Source organism: Rhamphochromis sp. 'chilingali', assembly GCF_963969265.1.
Source record: "Rhamphochromis sp. 'chilingali' genome assembly, chromosome: 13".
NCBI classification, from domain to species: Eukaryota; Metazoa; Chordata; class Actinopteri; order Cichliformes; family Cichlidae; genus Rhamphochromis; species Rhamphochromis sp. 'chilingali'.
Window position 1 is genome coordinate 21,687,944 of NC_137940.1, and position 20,608 is coordinate 21,708,551.

Consider the following 20,608-nt stretch of genomic DNA (forward strand, 5'->3'; position numbering starts at 1 on the left):
ACTTACGTGCCAATCTGTTAATAAATACCAGTATTCGCAATAAGACTAACTGTATTTTAACAATCAAACCTGAGGAAGCACTTGGCGACAGTGGTAAGGAAAATCTCCATTTTAACAGGAAGAAATATCTGGCAGAACCAGGCTCAACCCAACTCTGAGCAGCCTGCAACTATTACAGCAGTGTAACTAAGGAAGGGTTTGAGGTCACCTGATTCAACCATCACTATAAGCTTAATCAAAAAAATAAAGTTTTAAGCCTAATCTTGAAATTAGAGAAGATGTCTGTGTCCCGATTCCAAACTGGGAGTTACGTCCACAGAAAATGGGCCTGAAAGCTGAAGCTCCCATTCTACTTTTAAATACCCTAGAAACCAGTAGTAAGCCAAAAGCCTGAGAGCAAAGTGCTCTACTGGGGTGAGATAAGATGAAGATAGATGGGGCCTGATTATTCAAGCCTGTATGCTTGGAGTCCCCGTCAGTACTTTCACTGCAGCATTCTGGATGCACTGAAGTTGATTAACTGAACTCATACTGATGGCGCTCCAGTAGCAGTGTGTGTGTATGCAGCTGCGATCATTGCAGTTACAAGTTTGTTAATGTTTTTAAGAAGTTGTATTTTTACAGCTTAAATTCCTACATAATTTCCTACTCATACTCAGTAATACATGAGAAAAACAAAACACGAGACAAAGTTAAGTTAGAGGTCATTTATTGTTCTCTCAAGGCGAATGATATGCAGTAAAAAAGCCCAACAGTCATAAGTGAAGCGTCAATCCACAGGCACTGGGCGTGGAGTGTGACTTTTCCAAGAGTGTTTTTGTAATTGTTAGACACTACAGTCTCTATAGTTTGAAATAAGCCTCTTTTTGGAGTGAGGAAACATCTCTATAAGTGTGTCTGTGTCACTCTGGTTCTGCTTCTGCTTCCTGCATTTGCTCCTCTGATGCAGAGGGCTCGGCAACATCAGTATCATCTTTGATCATGGTGACCAGCGGGACTTCGTTTGCCTGGGCCAGCTGAGGGTCTCTGAAGCTCGCGCAGGCTGCCTGGGGGTTACTGTGGTTGGAGGATTCATCTGCTGACTCAGCAGGAGACTGGGCTCCTCTGTCCACGGTCATGTCCCATTCCTGGTCTGAAGGCTGAGGTAGACTGGCCATGAGTTCCTAAACATGCACGGCACAACTCAGCTTAGACACTGATAATAAGCTTTTCTCATTTAACATATAAACAAGACTGTGAACATACCTGCTGCCTCTCCAGGTCATTGTTCCTCACAGCACTGAGCAGGCTTTTTGTGAAGCTTGCAAGATCCTGGTACTTTTGTTTTTGGTTCTCTAGCTCATTCTCCAAGAACTGGACTTCCTCATGCTGAAACAGAAGGATCCAAACAAGGCAAAGAATCCATTCAGAATTTAAAATAATGCTAATTCAGGTTACAGCACATTTAGCATCGTGCATTTTATCCTTGCCGCTTTTACAGCACCGTGAGCAATGCTTTGTGAATGTGTCACAGTCTGTGTGGGTGTTTTCACCTTGAATTCCAGCAGGTTCTGCATTTGCTCAAGGTCCGAAGCCACTAATTCATCCTCATCGGCTTCCTCGTCCTCATCGATCACTTCGATCTTCTGTTAAAAAACACAGACATCAAATCACTTTAAACTCTGGAAACGAGCAAAGAAAAATGATTTCCAACAGTTTCGGTGATAATTATACCCTTATACACATTACATGAAGCCTCTCCTCAATTAAGTAAACAATACATCACCATCATCCTCGTCAATAAATAATCCAGAGAATGAGAATGAAAAGGCTTTTACAATTATTTAAAACTAATTCATTTAAAACCTAATAACCCAACAGTCATCTTAATCAGTGCTCTAGAACTATTATTTAGAAAAATGAGCTGAGGCAGAGAAAAATAAATACAATTATTGGCTACATGGTGACCCTTTAATCACAACAAGCTAAGATAAAAAAAATGTGCCTGCGATTGGTCAAGAAATGTATTCGTAAGCATTGTATTTGTCACTAGGTTGCTTTTGATTTTATACACTGCTACATTTCTCCTGGGTACTAATTAAAATCCTCTAAAGCTTAATGTATGAACATAATATTAGCTCTACTATAATGTTGAAAAGTCCCCTTTGAAAAAAGGCTGACTAAGCACATTGCACATTGTGATGTAAGTTTGCGAGTCACCGGGTGGCAACCTTGAAGACTCAGAAAAATGTAGCCACTGCTATGTGCAGTTCCTTTAATGGAGACCTGAGGCTGTTTCTAAAAGTGAGTTGACATCCACAGACTTGCATGTTAAGATCTCCAACATTTTTAAAGCTTGTACTGAAACACATTATAAGGAGTTAGCGGTTTAGTCTTTCTGGTAAACAGACTGCACTCCAAGCATCCCCTTTAATACTGCAGTGAATTATAGTTGCTGTTAACCAAACTAGCTTCAGTTTTAGCAGACAACTCTCAGCCTAATTGCTAAACTCATATCATTACATGTTAATATGAATTCTACAAATCACAAAAGCTAATGAGGCTCTAATATAAAGAAGAACTCATAAAGTACCACATTATTGGCCATTGGAGCAGCATTGGACAGATCGTTTCCATCCTCTCCATCCCTGTGTTGTGAATCGATGGTGCCATCTAGGTTTGAGATAGATACTGCGTAAATGCCGGTTTGTACACAGGATGTGTTAATGTGCGGACGGCATCAGCGGCCTCACCCTCAGACAGGCACACAGAGCCGCCATCGTTCATGTCATCTCCGATTTCAGGGGTTCTGAGGCGCTCCTCGTTAGGGCTGAGGGACACTGGCGATTGGTTTCCTGGCGATGAGGTTGTGAATACAGCAGGCCCACCTTTGGGTGGAGGGATTTCAATACCCATCAGACGGTACTTCCTCCGTCTGTTACTGATCCATGTCTGTAAATCATGTGAGAACAAATGGGAGACCGGGATAAGTATCAGCAGGTGTCCGGTATATTTCCATACCCGGATTTTCTATGAGTGCGCTTATTAAACAAATGGACTGCCTCTTTGATCTGTAACAAGATTCTCTAACACTGATTCATCCAATCACCAAAGTCAGAAGGCAAGGTCAGATGGTGAACTGCACCAGTTGCAGCAAGGAAATTATTTTGCAGTGATCTGAAGATAGTCCTAATTTACTGTAACTCTGAAGGCAAAAGTTTTATTCCTTGCAATAAATATCCTTGTAAGTGAGATGGCACAGGGTCATGTGTGTGTGTCAGGACTTAGAGACTATATTTAGTCTACCAGCATTCCTGCTGTGCCCCTGATATATAACAGCATGACTTTTACACAACATTGTGCAAGTAAGTTAGAAAACCTGACCCAGAAAAGTTGTTCTTTTCTCCTTTCTAACAGCCCTCAAGAGCTCAGACAAGTTAAATAGTCCTGTTTCCACTAAATGTCATAAATAAGTGAACAACTGAAGACCCAAAGCTTTACCATTTGTTTTGTAGCGTATGCAATGCCATGTCTCTTTTTTGATTCTTCCAAACCTAGAATACATTAAGCTATTTCTTTCTTGTTGAGTTGGCTACCTTGACTATTTCAGTGTCTACATTGAGTTGGTTTGCTGCAGCGCTGATCTTCTCCCTGCACACTGAGCCCAGGCTGGTCATGCCTCGGTCCCAGTAGCGCTTTAGCTGGATAAGATCCCCATCACTGAACTGGGTCCGATCCTGCAGCTGAAAACACAAACACCTGTCTGACTACATGTCTCGCATCTATAATTGTATTACTTATTTCCAGCATGCTACATGCGTGCATAAATGTGGTGCTTTAGAGCACTTACTGTTCTCTTTCTGGAGTTGCTAATAACCCAGGGGGCAGCAGATACACCAACTGCAGTCTGCACACAAAGACACGCAGGTTAAATCTGTCAACTCACTTAAAGGGACGAATGTACCAGCAATAAAACCGCTCCTACTTGTGAGCTGGATTCCCCTGTAAGTGAGGTCTGTGCTGTGAGGGAGTAGCTGCCCTGAAGCAATGCGGGTCTGGAGCTCGTCATCGGAGGTGTGTGGTTTCCTCGCACGACAGACACTTCGGCCCCGATTGGGCTGGCTGACGTCTGCTCCCTGTGGATGTGTGTTTGAGCGGCCATATTTGCCAACTCTTCTTCCCTTTGCCACTCATCTTCTTCATCTCCAGTTTCCATGGCAATGGAGAAGTTATGACTGGTGTCCAGAGGTGCTGACCTGTGGGTTTCCTGGCTTTTACGAGCTGATTTTGGTCCGGGTCTGAGGCGGTCCCTGTCGCCTTTTTCTGACAAGGTGAAAACCTGCTGAATACGAGGTGTCTGATCAGAGGAGGGGCCGGCGTTGTGAACTGGCAAGGAGACCCGAGTTTTCTGCGGAGCAGGCGGCTGAGGTTGTGGGTTGGAGTGAGGTCTGGGCTGAAGCTGAGTCTGGGATTGTGAGGAAGAGGACCAAGGGCGAATTTGCGCTGTACCGTATTGTCTAGTCCAGCTGTGAGGTACTACCCCTGCTCCTGCGCTTACCCCCCCCTCCCCAAGGGATAAAGCGCCTTTTCTGACTGCAGTGTAGACTAAAGGCCCTGAGGCAGAAGTGAGGGATGGGAGATTCTGAGAAAGTGACACTAACTTGGAGTGGACGGGTGAGGAGGAGGAGGAACTGTTCCTGATCTGCAGCACCTGGTTCATCAGAGATGAGGATGTGTGCGCAGAGAGGTCAGAGTCTGACTGAGGCGGTGGGGCCGCGGCTCTCGGTCGGGACTGAGGGCCAGGGTTCAGAGAGTAGATCCCTGTTAGTATTACATCATTGTTGTTGTTGCTTCCACTGCTTAGGGGTGAGGAAGATGAGGGCGGGGAAGGTGTCGACGACACAGAAGGGAAGGACGAGGATGGAGGGAGAAGGTGCACGCGGTTCTGGATGCTCCGCGCTGCAGTCATGTCAGCAGGAAGCAGCGCTCCTACTGCTAGGCTGTGATTGGACAAAGCACCTCCGGCCAATGTGTGATTGGAGAGCATTCCCCCAGCTAGTCCATGACTAGATAAGGAATGAGACACCCCTCCATTCTGGGGAACCTTGGAGGCGAGCTTACGCCTTTTGTTGCCAACCCATGTCTGCAGGGAGAGAGCAATCAGCTCAGTAACATCACTTAAAAAAGCATTCTGCAAAACATTAGGGGAACTAATTCTGCTAAGTGAGGGCAATAACTCATGACTCTACACTAGATGAAGAGCTCGCATAGTATAGATCTGACTCACTGCCTTGATTACCTGCTGCGGCATTACATGAACATTCCTTAATAAAAACGAAACAGAGCATAAATCATAGCAAAGGGTTCCCTACTGCTCGTTCACACGCACAAGCACATTTTATGGGCCTACCCGGACAACACTGAAGTCCAATTTGGCCTCCTGAGCACACTGCAGTATTAGCTGGAAGCAAGACTTGCTCTGATTGGTCATCCCATTCTCATAGTAACGTTCCAGGATCCTCTGCTGCTCAGCCGTAAATACTGACCGCAGGTTCATCTTAGGGGAAAAGGAAAGATAATTACTACTACTAAGTCCCAGCTCGCGGAAATTTTAATTATGGAATTTTCTTTCTTTGGCTAAAACCAACAGAAACTCTTGATGTACTCACCGTCTGCAGGCCACGCCTTTGTGGCCACGCATCCATTCTACTGCTGGAGGGGAACGGGGCAGCCATGCAGATCAAAGCGAAACCTCCGTATTTCTACATTTGCACTATTTTGTTTGTGCCCATTTTGTCTCAGTGTACCCGACGTGCCGCTGGGTAGTGTGGCTGAGGAGAAAGCAAAGCAGACAACACCTTCTTGCAAAGTGTAAACAAAGAGTATAAATAGTAAAAGAAAAGGAAAAAAAAAACATTACTCCATTTAGCAGTGTGGATTGACAAAAAAAGCCCCAGAAATGAAATCACTTTTATCACACACACCTATATACGTAACAAAAAAGTCTTGAGCCACCACTCGTTTCTTTATATTTTGCTCGGAAAATAGGAAATAAGTGCAGTGATTAACTGAAACACATATGGTTCACCTTATATAACTATATAAATACAGTATATAAGGCAAAGACAGAGGTACAGCTTTAAAGCCAATACTTGGTGCAACCACCTTCATTATTCAGCACAGCCTGGACTCCCTGAGCCAAACTTTCTTGTCATTTCTTCAGGTAGTCTTAAGGAATAGTTTTCCAGGCTTCCTGAAGGGCATTCAAACCTATTCTTTGCTTGTTGGCTGCTTTTTGTTCTGTTCTGTCAAGACCATCCCACAGTGCTCTAATAATGTTGAGGTCTGGGCTCTGGGGAGGACAATCCATGACTGATAGTGTTTTTCTATCCAGGTATGCTTTTATCGCATTGGCAGTTTGTTTTGGGATCATTGCCATACTGAAAAATGAAGCTGTTGACAGTCAGACAGCTTCCATGCATGACAACACCACCAACTGAAATGCAGCACCAAACCATGACAGAGCCTCCATTGTATTTTACAGATGGCTATAAATCCTCGCTGTCATACCTCTCTCTCATAACTGAACCAGAAATTTCAAATTTGGATTTGGCACTCCATCAGACCTGTTGCCACTGATTTTCAGTCCAGTTCTTGCTCTCCCTCTTTCTCCTTGTTTTCCTTCCTTACCTACGACTGAGACCATTTCTAATGAGGCTTCTCTGAACAACAGATGATTCAGCTGAAGGTCAGATGCATTTCACAGGTCCTGTGTTAGGCTTTTTCATCATTTTTTTCAACCTCTACTTGTCCAATTTCCTCACATTTGTTTTTGTTTTTTGGATACACTGCACACCACACCAAGATATGCCAAGTTGTCAACTAACCTCTCGTTAGCAATCACCTGTCAAACTCTGTTATGTTTGGGATTTTTTTGTGAATTAAATTAAAGAAATGACAACAAATTATGTGATTCTGCAACAGACTGCTAGTAACAAATAACATTTTAACAATTTAAAAACAGTTCTTTGCTAAATTGTTATGTGTAGATATGAAACCGGTTCATCCATTGAGTTAAGAGCCTTTTTTATGCTTGAATGAGTCATAGTCAAGTGGTTTAAACAACCAAACAAACAAACAAAAACAGCATCTCTCTGAAAATGCTCAGGTCCACCAACTGGATTGGAAAAGAGTGAAAAAAATAAACAATTTCAAAAGAAAAACATTGAAAATCTTGCAGAACTATTTCTCGGATAACTGCAAAATTAAAAGACAGTCTGGCTCCTTGAAAGCAGAATGCAAAGGAAAGAGGGCACAGGGCATAAAAGTTATAATAGTCCAGTACTATAATAGCATAACAGTACTCAGTCATTTGAGCAGCTGCGTAATTTTAGTGCAGTTAAAATACTCAAAATACTAATCAAAACAAGTACTTGTTTTATCAAATGAAAACCACTAAGAGTACTTTAATAAATCCAAAATTCATAATTACATACTTATAAATGATAACGTTATGCCTGACTTTTGGCAAAAACAAAACAAATGGTCCTGTTGAAACTCCTGGTAATTGTTAGAGCCATTCAGCCTTCAATTTAATTGTACACACCGTCATGAGTAATGAAGTGGCACACAGGTAACCTTGTCCATTTGTTACAAACTGATTTATTAACATGGCTGAGTTAAATGTGAGACTTTTAAATGTGTGCAAGTTTCGTAGCAGTGCTGTCCTGCGTTAGGACAGGGTCGTGAGGAAGAAAACAGCGGTAGCCAAATTAGCGTAAAAAAAAACCCACGCGGACTTTCACAGAGCTGGGAAAACAAAGGCGAACAAGTTTTAAAGCAGAGCTGGGAAATGTTTTGTTTGAAACAAAAGTCACATACGGGAATGTTGTGCGACCAATAAGCAGGCGGCAGGTTTATTTTGAAAGGCTGACTGCGCATGGCTACAGTCAATATGGAAACATTAAGGAGAGAATTAGCAAACAAATTGTGGGCACGTCAGGAAACGGCGGATTCCGGCGCGGATTTACCGCACGGGAGGCTCGTGCCATAACTTTACGGTCGAAAACCCGCACAGTAAACTGACCGGGTAAGAACCGCTTTGTCACAATGGCAACACAGACAGCCTACGTTAGCTTGCAGGCCCGAGCGGCCATGTCTGAGCCAGCCAACGTTAGCTAGCATTAGCATAGCTCTCCCAATGGATAGCTGCAGCTAAACTTTTCCTTCAAATCTGTGATTTCCCGACCGCGGCAGGATCATTCTCACTGACCCTGGCTTCGAGCGGATGCCAGGCTACAAAGCGTTCTGGGGTACCCTGAAGCAAAAAGGAAAAATCACGTCCCTACATACCATTTTTGATGTTAAAATCAGACGAACGCTCAAATTCAGCAGATTTCTTCACCAGTCCCCTTTGCTAGACAATGAAATCAGAACGTCCGATCATCAATTCTAATCATGATTGTGACGTATTTGCAGACAGGAGCCAATGGGAGCTCGAGATCATCGCTGTCACGTTCGGAACAGGCTGAAAACTGAGCACCGTAGTCCCGCCCACCATTGACTTTGTTCACAGGACTGCTGGAAGGAGGAGGTCACAGACATGGAAGCAGTGGAAAGTTTGGGTGGGGAATGCCTCGTTTTCTCTTCACCTGGATATCTCTTACTTAAACTGCCCTCTACAGCACTGCACAAGGAGGAACTGTTTCACTACAGGCTGCAAAAAAATAACACAACAACCCCCCCACGCACACTTTGTTTGATTGCAGATGTGTTTAGAGTTCTGGCTAAGGTCTTCATGAGTTATTATACGTTTCGCTGAATATTAGAATTTGCTTTTGGAGATGTAAAATCTACACTTATAAAACTTTAAGATGGTGTAAATATGCACATATGTTTTCATTATATGAATTTGTTATGATAATGAAGATACAAAACATATATATGTGAACTGAATTACTGTTTATAGTAATAAAGTTTAAGCACCTCATCTAACATAAGTTTGGATGCACTCTCAGCAAGGTCCACAACGTAGCTGATTTTCAGTACCTGTTACAGCCAAGGAGTTTATAGGTAACACTAACAATCAACACGGAGACTCGGTGCTATAAAAAAATAGGTGCTGATTTTTATTCAATTACCATTTTTGGACATAAACGAATCACAGCAGCAGTCACCTCAAGGTGCTTTTATTGTAAGATACCTCTATAATAGAGATTTTTCTGTATGAGAAACTGATATTTGATGTTTGTTTTACTTTGAATCTATGACAATGAAACAAAGACTTGCCTGTCAATTGCAAATATTATAAAACAATAATTGAATCTCGTTTTAATTTAGATGACTTCTAGAGTCATTATTAATATAAACTGCCACTAAGAAGGGTCACGTAAGCACTTTGTACTGTTGCTAATTTTTTTTTAATTCTGCCGAATTAATTAATTAATTCTCTCAATAAAGATGTCTCTCATTCCTAAACGATGACCTGAAACGGTATCTATCGTGAGTGGAAGTTGGTGGTGTGGATGTGTGTGGAAGCGGGCGCTGCTGTAATCCATGACGTCACCTGGTTCCCAGGTACGCAGCAGGGGGCGCTGTTCCTCCCAGCTAGGGTCCACACAGCGAGCAGCAACGCCTGACAAAGTTGATGCTGATTTCCTCACAGACTGAACTTTAAAAAAAGGAGGAGGAGAAGAAGAAAAATCTTACACCTGCTTGCCATGTGATGCGGCACGAGCTGCTGACGCGCAGACGTGGTATTGCAAAGCAGCGCTGACGAATTCTTTCTTTGCTGGGAAGGAAAAAAAACATAATTAATGATCATTTCTGAAAATTTCCACAAGTGCCCTACTTATACCGTCTCTTGTATTCAGTAGAACCTACTGCATTTCATATATTATTTATCAGGGTGTTGCTGCTACATAGTCTGCTGTTTATTTACTGTTTGCATTACCCCAACCCCCAGACACCCCTCCCACATTGTGTATATGTACATGTGTATGTAAGGCAAGGAGGGAGGGAGACCGAGAGAGATCCTCCCTATATGGTGTGCGTTGCACCATTCCCTGGTCTGTATTATGAGTGGTGGCCCTAGTGATGCTGCAGCGAGGCGGGCTGGAGGGGGAAAAAAGAGGAGAGGAGAAGGAAGGGAGGGGAGGGGTCGCTCCATCCCCTGTGCGCCCACCGAATCCACTTCTCACAGAGCGCGGGGCTGCTGGCTGGCGGGAAGGCACGAGAAAGAGAGCGAGAGAGTGAGAGAGCGAGGGAACGAGAGGAGGGAGGGAGAGGGAGAAGCGAAGAGAGAAGAGGAGAAAAGCGTGTGTGTGCGTGTCCGTGTGTGCGCGTGTGGATTGCACCACCGCATCCAGTTCACCGTTTTCTGCAGGCGGCCATGCTCCGATGGAGAGAATAAACCCGACCACGTCTGGTTTCCCCACAGATTTAGCCACTCCGCTCCGTGTTTCCAGATGTGACTGACAAGTCGTTTTATGTCGCCCGCATTGAGCTGTGCGCCGTTCATCTCGGATAGACTGTGACACCATGGCTTTGGTTATGGAACCTATAAGTAAATGGACACCAAAGCAGGTGCTGGACTGGATGAAAGGTAATGTTGGATACCCCACCACCATCACCCCCATCCCCCTTTTCTCTTTCTTTTTTTCTCCCTGTTGCACCATGCTCTAACGTTTTCATGCTGCTTGTGGTTAGACCGACGATAATGATGATGAGGATGGTGATGATGATGGTGGTGGTGATGAGTAGCAGAGGGCCACGCTCTGTGCATGTGTGTTCTCCTTGTCCAAACCTGTACCCTGCGCCAGACCACTCGGAGACTGATTAAAGTCACTAAAGTGGACCGAAATGCGTTCGAGCATGGATTCCCCCCCCCCCCCCCCCCCCCCCCCCATTAAGAAGCGGGGACTTCAGGCTTCTGTCATCTGGCTTGCTTGAGAGCGCATCTCCTGCAAGCCCAGCCATATATGGCAGCGGCGGCGGCATCTCTCTCATCAATGAATGCTGAAGATATGTCATCTCCGCTCACTGGCACATGCCCTTATCAAGCCCATGTCACCTCTCGCCGTGCATGTGTGCGCGTGCCAACCGTGCGTGTGTGATTAATGTAGTTAGCTGCATGCACCCCCCCCCGCCCCCGCCCCCTCCAGTGGCTCACGCCAGCCCGTTTCAGCACCGTGGACAGCGCAATGCCGCCTGCCATATAAGGCAAACGCAGCGATCACACTCGCTTTTTTTTTTTTTTTTTGCTTTTTTCCCCCTGCTGCTCGCTTTGCTGGCACGAGTTAAGTCCCTTCAAAGCGACAGTATGAATGAGTAATCCCTAATCGTGCGTGTGTGTGTGTGTGTGTGTGTGTGTGTGTGTGTGTGTGTGTGTGTGTGTGTGTGTGTGTGTTTGGTGGCGGTGGTAGGTGGTGTTCTCACACACATGGTCATCTACAGAAGCTGTGAGAGAAACTGTGGTAGGCCTATTGACAGACAATAGAAATGGAAAGGGAGGGTGTCCGCAACCCCTTACTTAAGAGGATGACTTAATCGCTCCTTGTTTGATGACTCAGACTGTTACAGGAGTGTAACAGATACTTTGCGAGTGTGTGTTTGAATTATATATGCAGTGGCCAGGTTCGGTATTTAATGTAGAGATGTGCTCGATCCCCAAGTCCCTGTGTGGCTTTTTGGGACCACTACTTTCCTCGTGTGACGGCCAAGCGGTGATCTCTTGGGTTGGAGAGTCAAGGTATAGCCAACACACCATCTGAGTACGCGGAAAGGGATTATTTTGGGATGCGTTACATTAAAGTGATTACGACGTTGTTCCAGGTTTTTATGCTCCCCTCTACCTCTACCTCTCTCTTTCTCCTCGGCCTCAGTCAGTGGAGCTCCAGCTTCATGCTCTGATCCGTGGAGTGCTCATTCGGCACTGCATATTAAGAGAGGCTGAGCGGATTTCTTTTAATGTTTTTGTTTGTTTGTTTGTTTTATGTGAGATTACATGGGGGCAGGCCAAATCGTGAATAGATATCGCAACTTGGAGAACAGAAACAGAACACAAAATAAAAAGAAACATTTGCTCACAAGATGTCGAGAAGCAAGTGATCAGAGCTTTTACCCCCTTTTACAGAGCCAGTGCCAACAAAAAAGTGATGTCCACCTTATTTGCAGTTTCTCCAGTGTAAACAAACCCTCTCTCCACATGTAGCCCAGGTTCCATTTGATCAGCAAGAAAAAAAACCCCTGAAAAACAGAACATAACTGTTGAGCTGGTGGGTCTAATTTCCACTGTCATGTTGTGATCGTCATTAAGCCATCGCATCCCACTGCAGTTTAAAAGCTCTCAGTGTGGAAAAGAAAAAAACGAGGAAAGAAACTCAGTGCCACGATTCAAATCCACCTGCTCGATAATGAGTACAAATGATCATGCTTCACGATTTTTCACGTTTTGTTACATGCAAATCCTAGACGTCTTAAAGCACTGTTTATAAAAAAAAAAACAACTTTATGTTCAGTGAAGGACAAGCAAAGAAATATGTCCACATTTGCATCCAACCCTTTGAAGGAGAACTGTTTCATCTTGGTCACATAAAACAAGCCACATCCCGGCCTCTTTCACATGAAGCTCGGAGGCTCGTTTTCATAGATGTTTGCCAGCATCTCACAGTGTCATCCCTGTTCTTGTGAAGCTCCTTCCCCCTTGTTTTTTTTCCCCTGCAGGGATTTATAACAGACCAGTGGAAGGCATCTTATTTTCGCGTGAACAAAGTAAAATGTGAAAAGCTAGTGCTAATCTGTCCGTTTATGTAGGTTCCAATTTGGCCTCTTTGCTGGGGAGCACCCCGTCTCTCTCACGCCGATCTAAGTACTCTTGTACCATTTTAGCAGAGCAGTGACTCTGAGACCTTCTCTTAAGAAGAAGTACTTCAGCAACCCCCCCCCCCCCCCCCCCCCCCCCCCCCCTTTGCTTTTGCAAACACTTAGCAAACACGTGGGTGCCGACAACAAACATTAAGATAAACTGATATTTTCCCCGCATGAAGAAGCCAAAATTATTATGGTGTAAATGCTGTGCCTGTAAAATGTGTTTACTGTCATTTGATGAAAGAGAGAAATAACAAACACATTAAAACATGTTATGAACCAGTGCAAGAATCGTGCAAAAGTCTGAAAACTATTGAAAGAAAAGTCAGTAGAAAAAAAAGAATAATATCCATGACTTCGAATATTTTGTCAGCTGTGTGAGTGTGCAAAAAGCAGCCAGAAGCTGTAGCTCTTGGAACAAAATGAGCCATTTAAGTGATCCGTGAGCGTGGGTGATGATTTGGGCATCAATCAGCGGATACCCGTCTACATTTTTGGGAATCCATCCCTTACCAGCACAACAACAACCACACAAGCTCTGCTCTTCTGTGTGGGACGGCGTCTTCTTCTTTTCCTTTTCCTCCACAGCCCTTTCCTTTTATATGAACGGAAACACGATATTCTGCAGCCCCAGCCAGAAAACCTGATACAGCTATAGCAGACCATACTGTATCTCCCGCTGCTGTAGAAGGACTACTCCAGCGGCAGAACACTGGCGAGCCTCACAGAAAGATGACTCATCAGCATTTGTTTTGATTTTAAACACCCACACCGGAGGACTTTCCTCTATGTATGTGCGCGTGTGAGCGCATGATGCATCTCCAAGGGTGTGTGCAGACGCAGTGGATGCGTTAAGCGTGGCGCGCTCCAATCTGGGCTTGTTTCTGAGTCCTCTTTCAGCCACACGGTATCGGCAGCTTGCTGATGCATACATTGACAGGAAAATGAATGAATAAGGCAGCTCACTTTTCCTGCAGTAATCCCTCTTACCTCTCCGCGTGCGCTAATGTATTGGAACGATCTCGATGTAAATGGTGGGGTGTCACATTTGATTCAGCGCGAGGCTGCTTTGGGTGACTATAGACTGTAGTCTGTGTTCAGATGGAGGGAAGATTCCAGCTCACTAATGTGTAGTAGTGTGATCTTATTAAAGAGCTCCTCTCAATGTTATGTGGTAGATTAAGTCTCCTGGAGTGTTAAGGACCATGTTTAGCATCATTCCATACTGTGCCTTCTGATTGCGTCTCCCGCTGGTATGGTAAGGAAGTCTGTGTTGCAGAACACTTCCCCCCGGCTCTGACTGTGTGCTTGTCGTAGTTTCAGCTGCATTAAAGATTGAAGAGTGTGCCTTATTATGGGGCGGGGGGGGGGGGGGGGGGACACACGCGAAAACTCCTCGTGTCCTCTATTATTCACAAAAGAAATGCTGAGGTGAAAGCGTCACGTATGGGCACCGATGCTGCGAAGCATAGGATAGGATAGATAGATATGCGCGCACGCTGACACGGGCATGGATACAAAAACTCTGGAGCAGCAGCTTTAAAGTGGGGCATCAGTAGTCATGGAAACCAGATCTGATCATGTTGGGAGTCACGGCACATGTCATAAGATGGGGAAGCAGCAACACGCACACGCAGATGCCCAGCGCACATCCAGACTCGTGTAGACCCATGCCGCATATTCACATGTTTCCCCTCCGCCTGCTTCATTGCCTCGAGTTAGGGACAGATAGAGAGAAGAGACCGCGGGGACATGAATTCAGAGATCGGGAGGCCCAAAGCGAAATGAAAGAAAGGCTGAGGAGCCTAAGATGGGGGAGGAAATGAGGGTGCGTGAAAAGGGAATGCTGGGCATGATGGCGAAAGGGAGAAGCGGTTTCAGAGCGGGGTGTAGAATAGGGGATGCAGTGGGCATCATATCAAAGCACCCGGTCTATCCGGCTGCTCGGACAGAGGGGCCTGTGTGTGTGTGTGTGTGTGTGTGTGTGTGTGTGTGTGTGTGTGTGTGTGTGTGTGTGTGTGTGTTCACATGTCCGTTACTGGATTGTTTTTGCACCTGTTGTTCCGGGGCTGCCGTTTTACGGCCAAACATGTTAGGATCAAATGAAGTTTTTCAACCCAGGGCCAAAGACTTCAGATGAGGTCTTATAATATACAAACGGGATCACTTGAAATATCTAATTAAGCCAGCAAATGTGCACTATAAAATCCTTTATGGTGCACACTAACAGCTTGCTGTGAAACTACATTCAGTTTTCTTCATTCTTTGCGCAAAAACCATTTGATTGCTGTTAATGCCTGTGAGGTAAAAAAAAAAAAAAAACTTAACCGCAGTTACAGTTTTTACAGTATAAAGTTGTAGGTTTCTTTGGCAATCACAGACTCATTGGAATATAAATGCTTGAATCCAATAATTTAGAAAGCCAGCCAGGATGCTGTTGTAATGTAACAGGCTAGAGCAGATATGTCAAACTCATTTCACATCATGTGCCATACACCAATGAAAGTACATAAACTTGTACAGTTACAGAAAATGCTCTGGTAGTTTATTGCTCAGACTGTCCCGTAATGGTAAATTTTGAATATAAAGTTTTCATTAACTGAGAGAAAATATCCTTGTACTTTGGTGTAGTATGACTGGGAATAGAGGTGGAGGTCTTTATCTGTAGGAAAAGCTGTAAAACCTGTTAAAATACAGTTAAAAGTTCGATCTCTAATTCACATCTTCTAAAGCTGTCTGGTGGACTGGATTGGAGTCTATGATCATAAAGTTAGAAAGTATCCGGGCACTAAAATAAATGTCAAACAGCGACTCTTATTTTAGCTCTGTTTTGTTCTCCACCAGCTTCTTGGTAGCAGCTAAATGGCTCGTTCCCCTGCTCTTGCTGCTAACTGTGTGGCCGTGTAGAGTTAGATTTTTAACATACACCTTTTTAATCAGCTCAAAATTATTACCTGCTGTGATTGCCTCCCCCAAGCACCCCGATGTCCTTTGCAGACAGTAAATTAATCCAGATTTTATGTAAAGTTGCAGCTCAAATGTAAATGGGTTAGAACAGAGACAGTTGGGGCTCGTGAGGTAAAACTAAAGCTCATGTTAACATATTATCAGTCTTTCTATTCCAGCCTTACTGTAGTCACTTCACATTCTCTCAGGTAGGTCAGATCCTCAGAGTAAAGCGCTGCCCGTGAACTCCTCGCAGTTTTCTGGTTGACCCTGTTCTGTGAGATTGCCTCTTGGCACCTCCCTGCAAGCTGGATCTCAGAGAAGATGCCGTGGTGCACTTGAAGTGTACAGGGGAGCTAAAATGCCACAGTCATAAGAATATTCTGGCATGATGTGATGAATATTTCACAGTAGGAATATTTTTAGTGAGAGCTGTGTCTTTTCCTTGCGCTCGCCGATGCACTTACTCCGGCTCGGATCTCACAGTTGGAGGGTAAGGCAACAGGACAGGAGTCTTTGGTGCTTGTCACCACTCTTAGCCCAGGCCACAAACTGACCCAAACATTGTCTCAAAGAAGGACGAAGGTTTGACTGATTTCAGCTGACATTAACAGCCAGGCAGTGGAGCCTGTTTTCCGCAAGTTGTTGGTTTTTTTCCAATTTGAGGCAAACTCAACTCTAAGAACAAGAACTCTTCAACAAGCTTTCAGCCATAGTGGAAGGCATGTACAGGCTACTGTGTTAGTATTTGTGTGCTTAATGTGTGTGCGCGATCCTTAGCTTAGTATCAGTGCAAGGTCTTGAGGGGAAGCAACTGCTGATCGCTCACTTCTGCTCGGAGGCCTATCTCTCCCTTTGGTTGCCTGGCAACCCTTGTGTTTCTGAACGGGAGGGGTTTATTTTGCCCAGGAAAGAGGAAAAGATTGGAGGGAACCGCATGAAATGTGGATGAAGCTGTCAACATGAGATGCTTGCTCAAGGCTTAGCACTCTGGGATTCAGGGATGGTCAGGATCAAGGGATCCCTTAGTGCAGGGGTGGGCAATTCCAGGCCCCGAGGGCCGGTGTCCTGCAGGTTTTAGATCTCACCTTTGGTCAACACACCTGAATCACATGATTAGTGTGTTACCAGGCCTCTGGAGAACTTCAGGACATGTTGAGGAGCTAATTTAGCCATTTAAATCAGCTGTGTTGGTTCAAAAACACATCTAAAACCTGCAGGGACACCGGCCCTCGAGGCCTGGAGTTGCCCACCGCTGCCTTAGTGTTTCCTATAGGGATCTATTTAACGCACAAACAACACAGGGCCTTTGACTTGAGGTTATAAAAACATAACTGCGCTTGCTACATTCATATTTTAAAAACAATAGACAAATGTGTCAATCAGTTAATCTCACAGTAATTTTAAGAATAAAAATTAAAACTATTCAGAACCTACAGTCATATTACTAAAATCTATATCTCTCCCTGTCGGACTGCATATTCTCTTCCAGCTGAATGTTTTGAGTACTGCACGTCTAAAAGAGAGAAAAGAGAAAATGGCCTTGCAGGCAACACAGCATAAAAAAAAAACAAGTACAGAGAAAAATATTTACACAAGCTGCCAAGCAGACACCTTTTGAAGCAGTGTCTGCTGATAATGGTAATATACTCAAACATAACAGAAAATTAGCATTTTGAGTGACCGCTGGAACCTGTCTTAATTAGCCCTGAGATCTTGGGTTTGGTCTTCTCTTTGCTATTGATGTCTGTGCCGTGTCATCACGCCAAGAATTAAAAAGTCTTTGGAGAAAAAGCTGTGGATGCTTATGAGTCTGGGAAAGGATTTTAAAAAAATCTCAGAAGTATTTGAAATAATTACACTTTAAAGAAAGTCGTTTGAAGCAACTGCGAATTTGGGAGCGGCCAAGGAGCGACCCTTTTAATGCAAATTTCACCACAGGATGTGCAGCTTGCTCTCCTGACTCCTGTGTCAATGTGAAGGTTAGCAGTTGGGTCAGGAACCAAACCCATATTTTGCATATTGTTGTGAACAAACAGGCAAAGAGCAGGCATCTGTATGTGCTTTGTAAAGGCAAATCAAAGATGGCTGGCCTCTTTAACAGTAGATGTGTTTGGCAGGATTTTTTAGGATAACAGTTTTAAAAACATGGACAAATCCACCAAAGAATGGCTCAAAAACAAAAAATGGACGCTATTAAATGATAAAGAGGACAATAGAATCCTGCTGAAATGTTGTCGGGGGATTTAATCCAGGCAACATATCCAAGAAAACCCTGCTGGAACTGACAGCAATCAGCAATTTGTGCTGAAAAGTGGATAAAGATTTTAGCAAGACCATGACAGAGAGCAGTGGATTAAATAAAAGACGCCATAGAGGTGCTGATTTTCTGCTCTGAAGAATGCCACACCTCAGGGTTTTAATGGTTACAAAGAGTCCAGTACTAGTAATATACATGAATAGCATACATGCAAAACTACTGTAATACTACCAATATTTCCTGTCCTGTCTCCTCTTGTAGTTCAGTAATAATTCATTTTAAAAAAAAACCTTCTAAGTCTGATCATCCAGAAGTGAGAAGCGCTGCTCAGACTCTAGTTCACAACCTTTCACGGGAGAATTTATGCTGTTGTGAATACTCGGGATGTCATTTTATGTCAGGCTGCAGGCAGTAGCCTTGATTTGAAAAGAAAAAAAATACTATCGATCAAAACTGTCTGAGAAGTCACACTGTTGACAGTTGACACATTTCTGTTACCAGATGTCATCTGAGGTGCAGAAATCAGAGACGTTACGAGCGATGCTGAGACTCAGCAACTACAGTTCCTGAACTGTGTCGGGCAAATAAACAACAGTTACTGGAAAGACACTGAGTGGCCTGAGCCCACTGGAGAATAATTACAAATAAGCTATGATAAAACATCTTATTCCTTTGAATATTTCCCAGAGGGTACGAGAACAAGCTTATGACTATGAAAGACATTTCACATTCAAAATTGCTTTTTGTGTATTTCGGTTGGGCTTGTTTGTCCTGCACAGGAGAGTGAGGTCAGTTTTCATATTTTCTGAACACTGCAAACTGTCTGAGGATGCAGTGACTGCATCTCACACACTCGCTGTGGCGCAGTTGTGTCATCTGAGTATACAACATTTTAATATCATTAACGATGTGGTGAGGTTATGGTGCTGAGAAAGCTCGTCTCTTATAGCGCTTGTTCGTGGCAGCGTTTGTGCGCCATGTGCTATTTCCAGCTGGCACATGAACTCGGCAGATGAACCCGGATCAGCTGTTTGCCCTCTAGGGGGGGAAAGCATTCTGGCTCATCTGATTGGCTAGCAGCTGTGTGTCACTCTGTGGATGTATGCGTGCGTTTTAATGCATATGCGAGTGCGAGCGTGTGTAAGTGCATATATTTGAAAAAAAAAAAAATCTCCTTACAATGTGTGTGCATAATCTCTTTGCATCTAAATGTGTGTGTGTTGCAGAGGTGGGAAATACTATAGCTATGGTATAGTAGGTGGTTTTCCCCAGGAGGCGCTCTTAGTCAGCCTGGACCTCTGATTCTTCATTCATCACATCTCCATATAATTTACAGTACTGTGATTATAATCCTTATGCACTTCAAGCACAATGAGTTGGCTTTAAAAAAATTTATTTATCGATTAGTCCAGAATAAAAAAACAAATCTAATCAAAAATTGATTTACGCAATTATTCCATTAGGTTGAGAGTTTTTTGGGATACTTGGCAGGGAGAGTGTCCAAGCGTCTTGTGTGGATTTAGGCTGTCTCGGTGTCTTCTCCTTCTTCGTGTAATCCCGGACAGAGATAATCTTAAGTGCCTAAAACTCTTTCTTCCACCCTCAAACGATCTTAAACGTGCAATGAAGATATTACACTGTCACCAGAAATCTCATTCGCGTCGTGATGGAATAAGCTATAAAGGGGCCCGATTGCATCACGTGGTCCCTATTAAAATGTGTTTCCCTTGCGCCGGAAGGAGAAATGGGGAAGGACAAGGGCACGGAGGGAGTGGCAGAAAAAGAGAGGTATTAGTTGGAGAGGAAGGCTCACCTTTCTTGTGGACATAAAGACTTCCATCTGTGAGATAGCCAGCACAGTTTTTTCTTCCCTCGCCTCTCACAGTGAGGGTCAGGAGTAAAATATTCAGGCACCCTATTTATTAGCTGCAGGCTGTCTTTCTGCTTTATCTCCATGTTCTCTACTTCTAAAGCTGGCGGCCGGCTAAAGGAGACTGCAGAGCGAGTCCACTTGTGCGTGTCTCTGCCAGCTCTGGTGATGATTTATGAGACTGTACTAGACTGTCTTACCACAGCAATGAACAGGGTGTATTCAAAGAAAAACTAAAGCTAATTTGAATATAATACTAGAATATAGCACTGCACTTGGCCTTACTCAAGCATTTGTCAACAAGAGCAGTCTTGTAAAACAAATGGAGTTTCTTGTAATTTTTTAAAGTGGCCTTTAGTAATAGTTCTCCAGCTGTTCTGAAGCTCTTTTCAAGGTTTTTCTTTAGGCATTGGCTGCTTTTTCACTCATTTAAACTCCAGTTCTTATATTTGACCATTTTCAGAGGGATGTTTTTTCAGTTTGTTTGTTAAGCCACATAACAGTGACCAATGAATCATTCGAGGATAAAAAGAAACTGTCACGGCTGCTGGCGTGAGCCGTGTGGTGTAGGAGGAAAAGAACCCAAAATGCAGGCAGTTGACTGGTGATGAGAATGAAGTTTTATTTGCAGAAGTGGAGCGACTGAACAGGTAGTGAGACAAGACGAATAACTGAAAAAACCTAGA

At 44.0% G+C, this 20,608-nt stretch overlaps 2 protein-coding genes across 2 annotated transcripts in view; one reads left to right on the forward strand and one right to left on the reverse strand.

Annotated features, from left to right (window-relative positions):
• Window positions 1-704: 704 nt before the first annotated feature.
• Window positions 705-5,789, reverse strand: hdx (highly divergent homeobox). Its single transcript, XM_080901879.1, has 10 exons — window positions 5,649-5,789; window positions 5,390-5,536; window positions 3,965-5,122; window positions 3,830-3,886; window positions 3,576-3,722; window positions 2,733-2,931; window positions 2,573-2,652; window positions 1,533-1,625; window positions 1,246-1,368; window positions 705-1,163 (listed from the first exon to the last, which is right to left on the reverse strand). The coding sequence occupies exons 1-10, from the start codon at window positions 5,712-5,714 to the stop codon at window positions 903-905; spliced, it is 2,331 nt and encodes a 776-aa protein (XP_080758005.1). The 5' UTR covers window positions 5,715-5,789; the 3' UTR covers window positions 705-902.
• A 4,419-nt stretch (window positions 5,790-10,208) lies between these two features.
• LOC308409176 (connector enhancer of kinase suppressor of ras 2) overlaps window positions 10,209-20,608 on the forward strand; it is a 67,183-nt gene continuing 56,783 nt past the window's right edge. Inside the window, exon 1 of the mRNA XM_080901740.1 lies at window positions 10,209-10,582. Coding sequence (XP_080757866.1) covers window positions 10,519-10,582 — 64 coding nt within the window. The 5' untranslated portion in view covers window positions 10,209-10,518. The remainder of the gene's footprint in view (window positions 10,583-20,608) is intronic.

Bases quoted from the DNA above. Each gene is read 5' to 3' on its own strand.
- hdx (XM_080901879.1), bottom strand. From the start codon at position 5,714: ATGGCTGCCCCGTTCCCCTCCAGCAGTAGAATGGATGCGTGGCCACAA. The intron at 5,537-5,648 runs GTGAGTACATCA...TTTTCCCCTAAG, and splicing joins AAAGGCGTGGCCTGCAGACG to ATGAACCTGCGGTCAGTATT. The intron at 1,164-1,245 runs GTATGTTCACAG...GTGCATGTTTAG, and splicing joins ATGACCTGGAGAGGCAGCAG to GAACTCATGGCCAGTCTACC.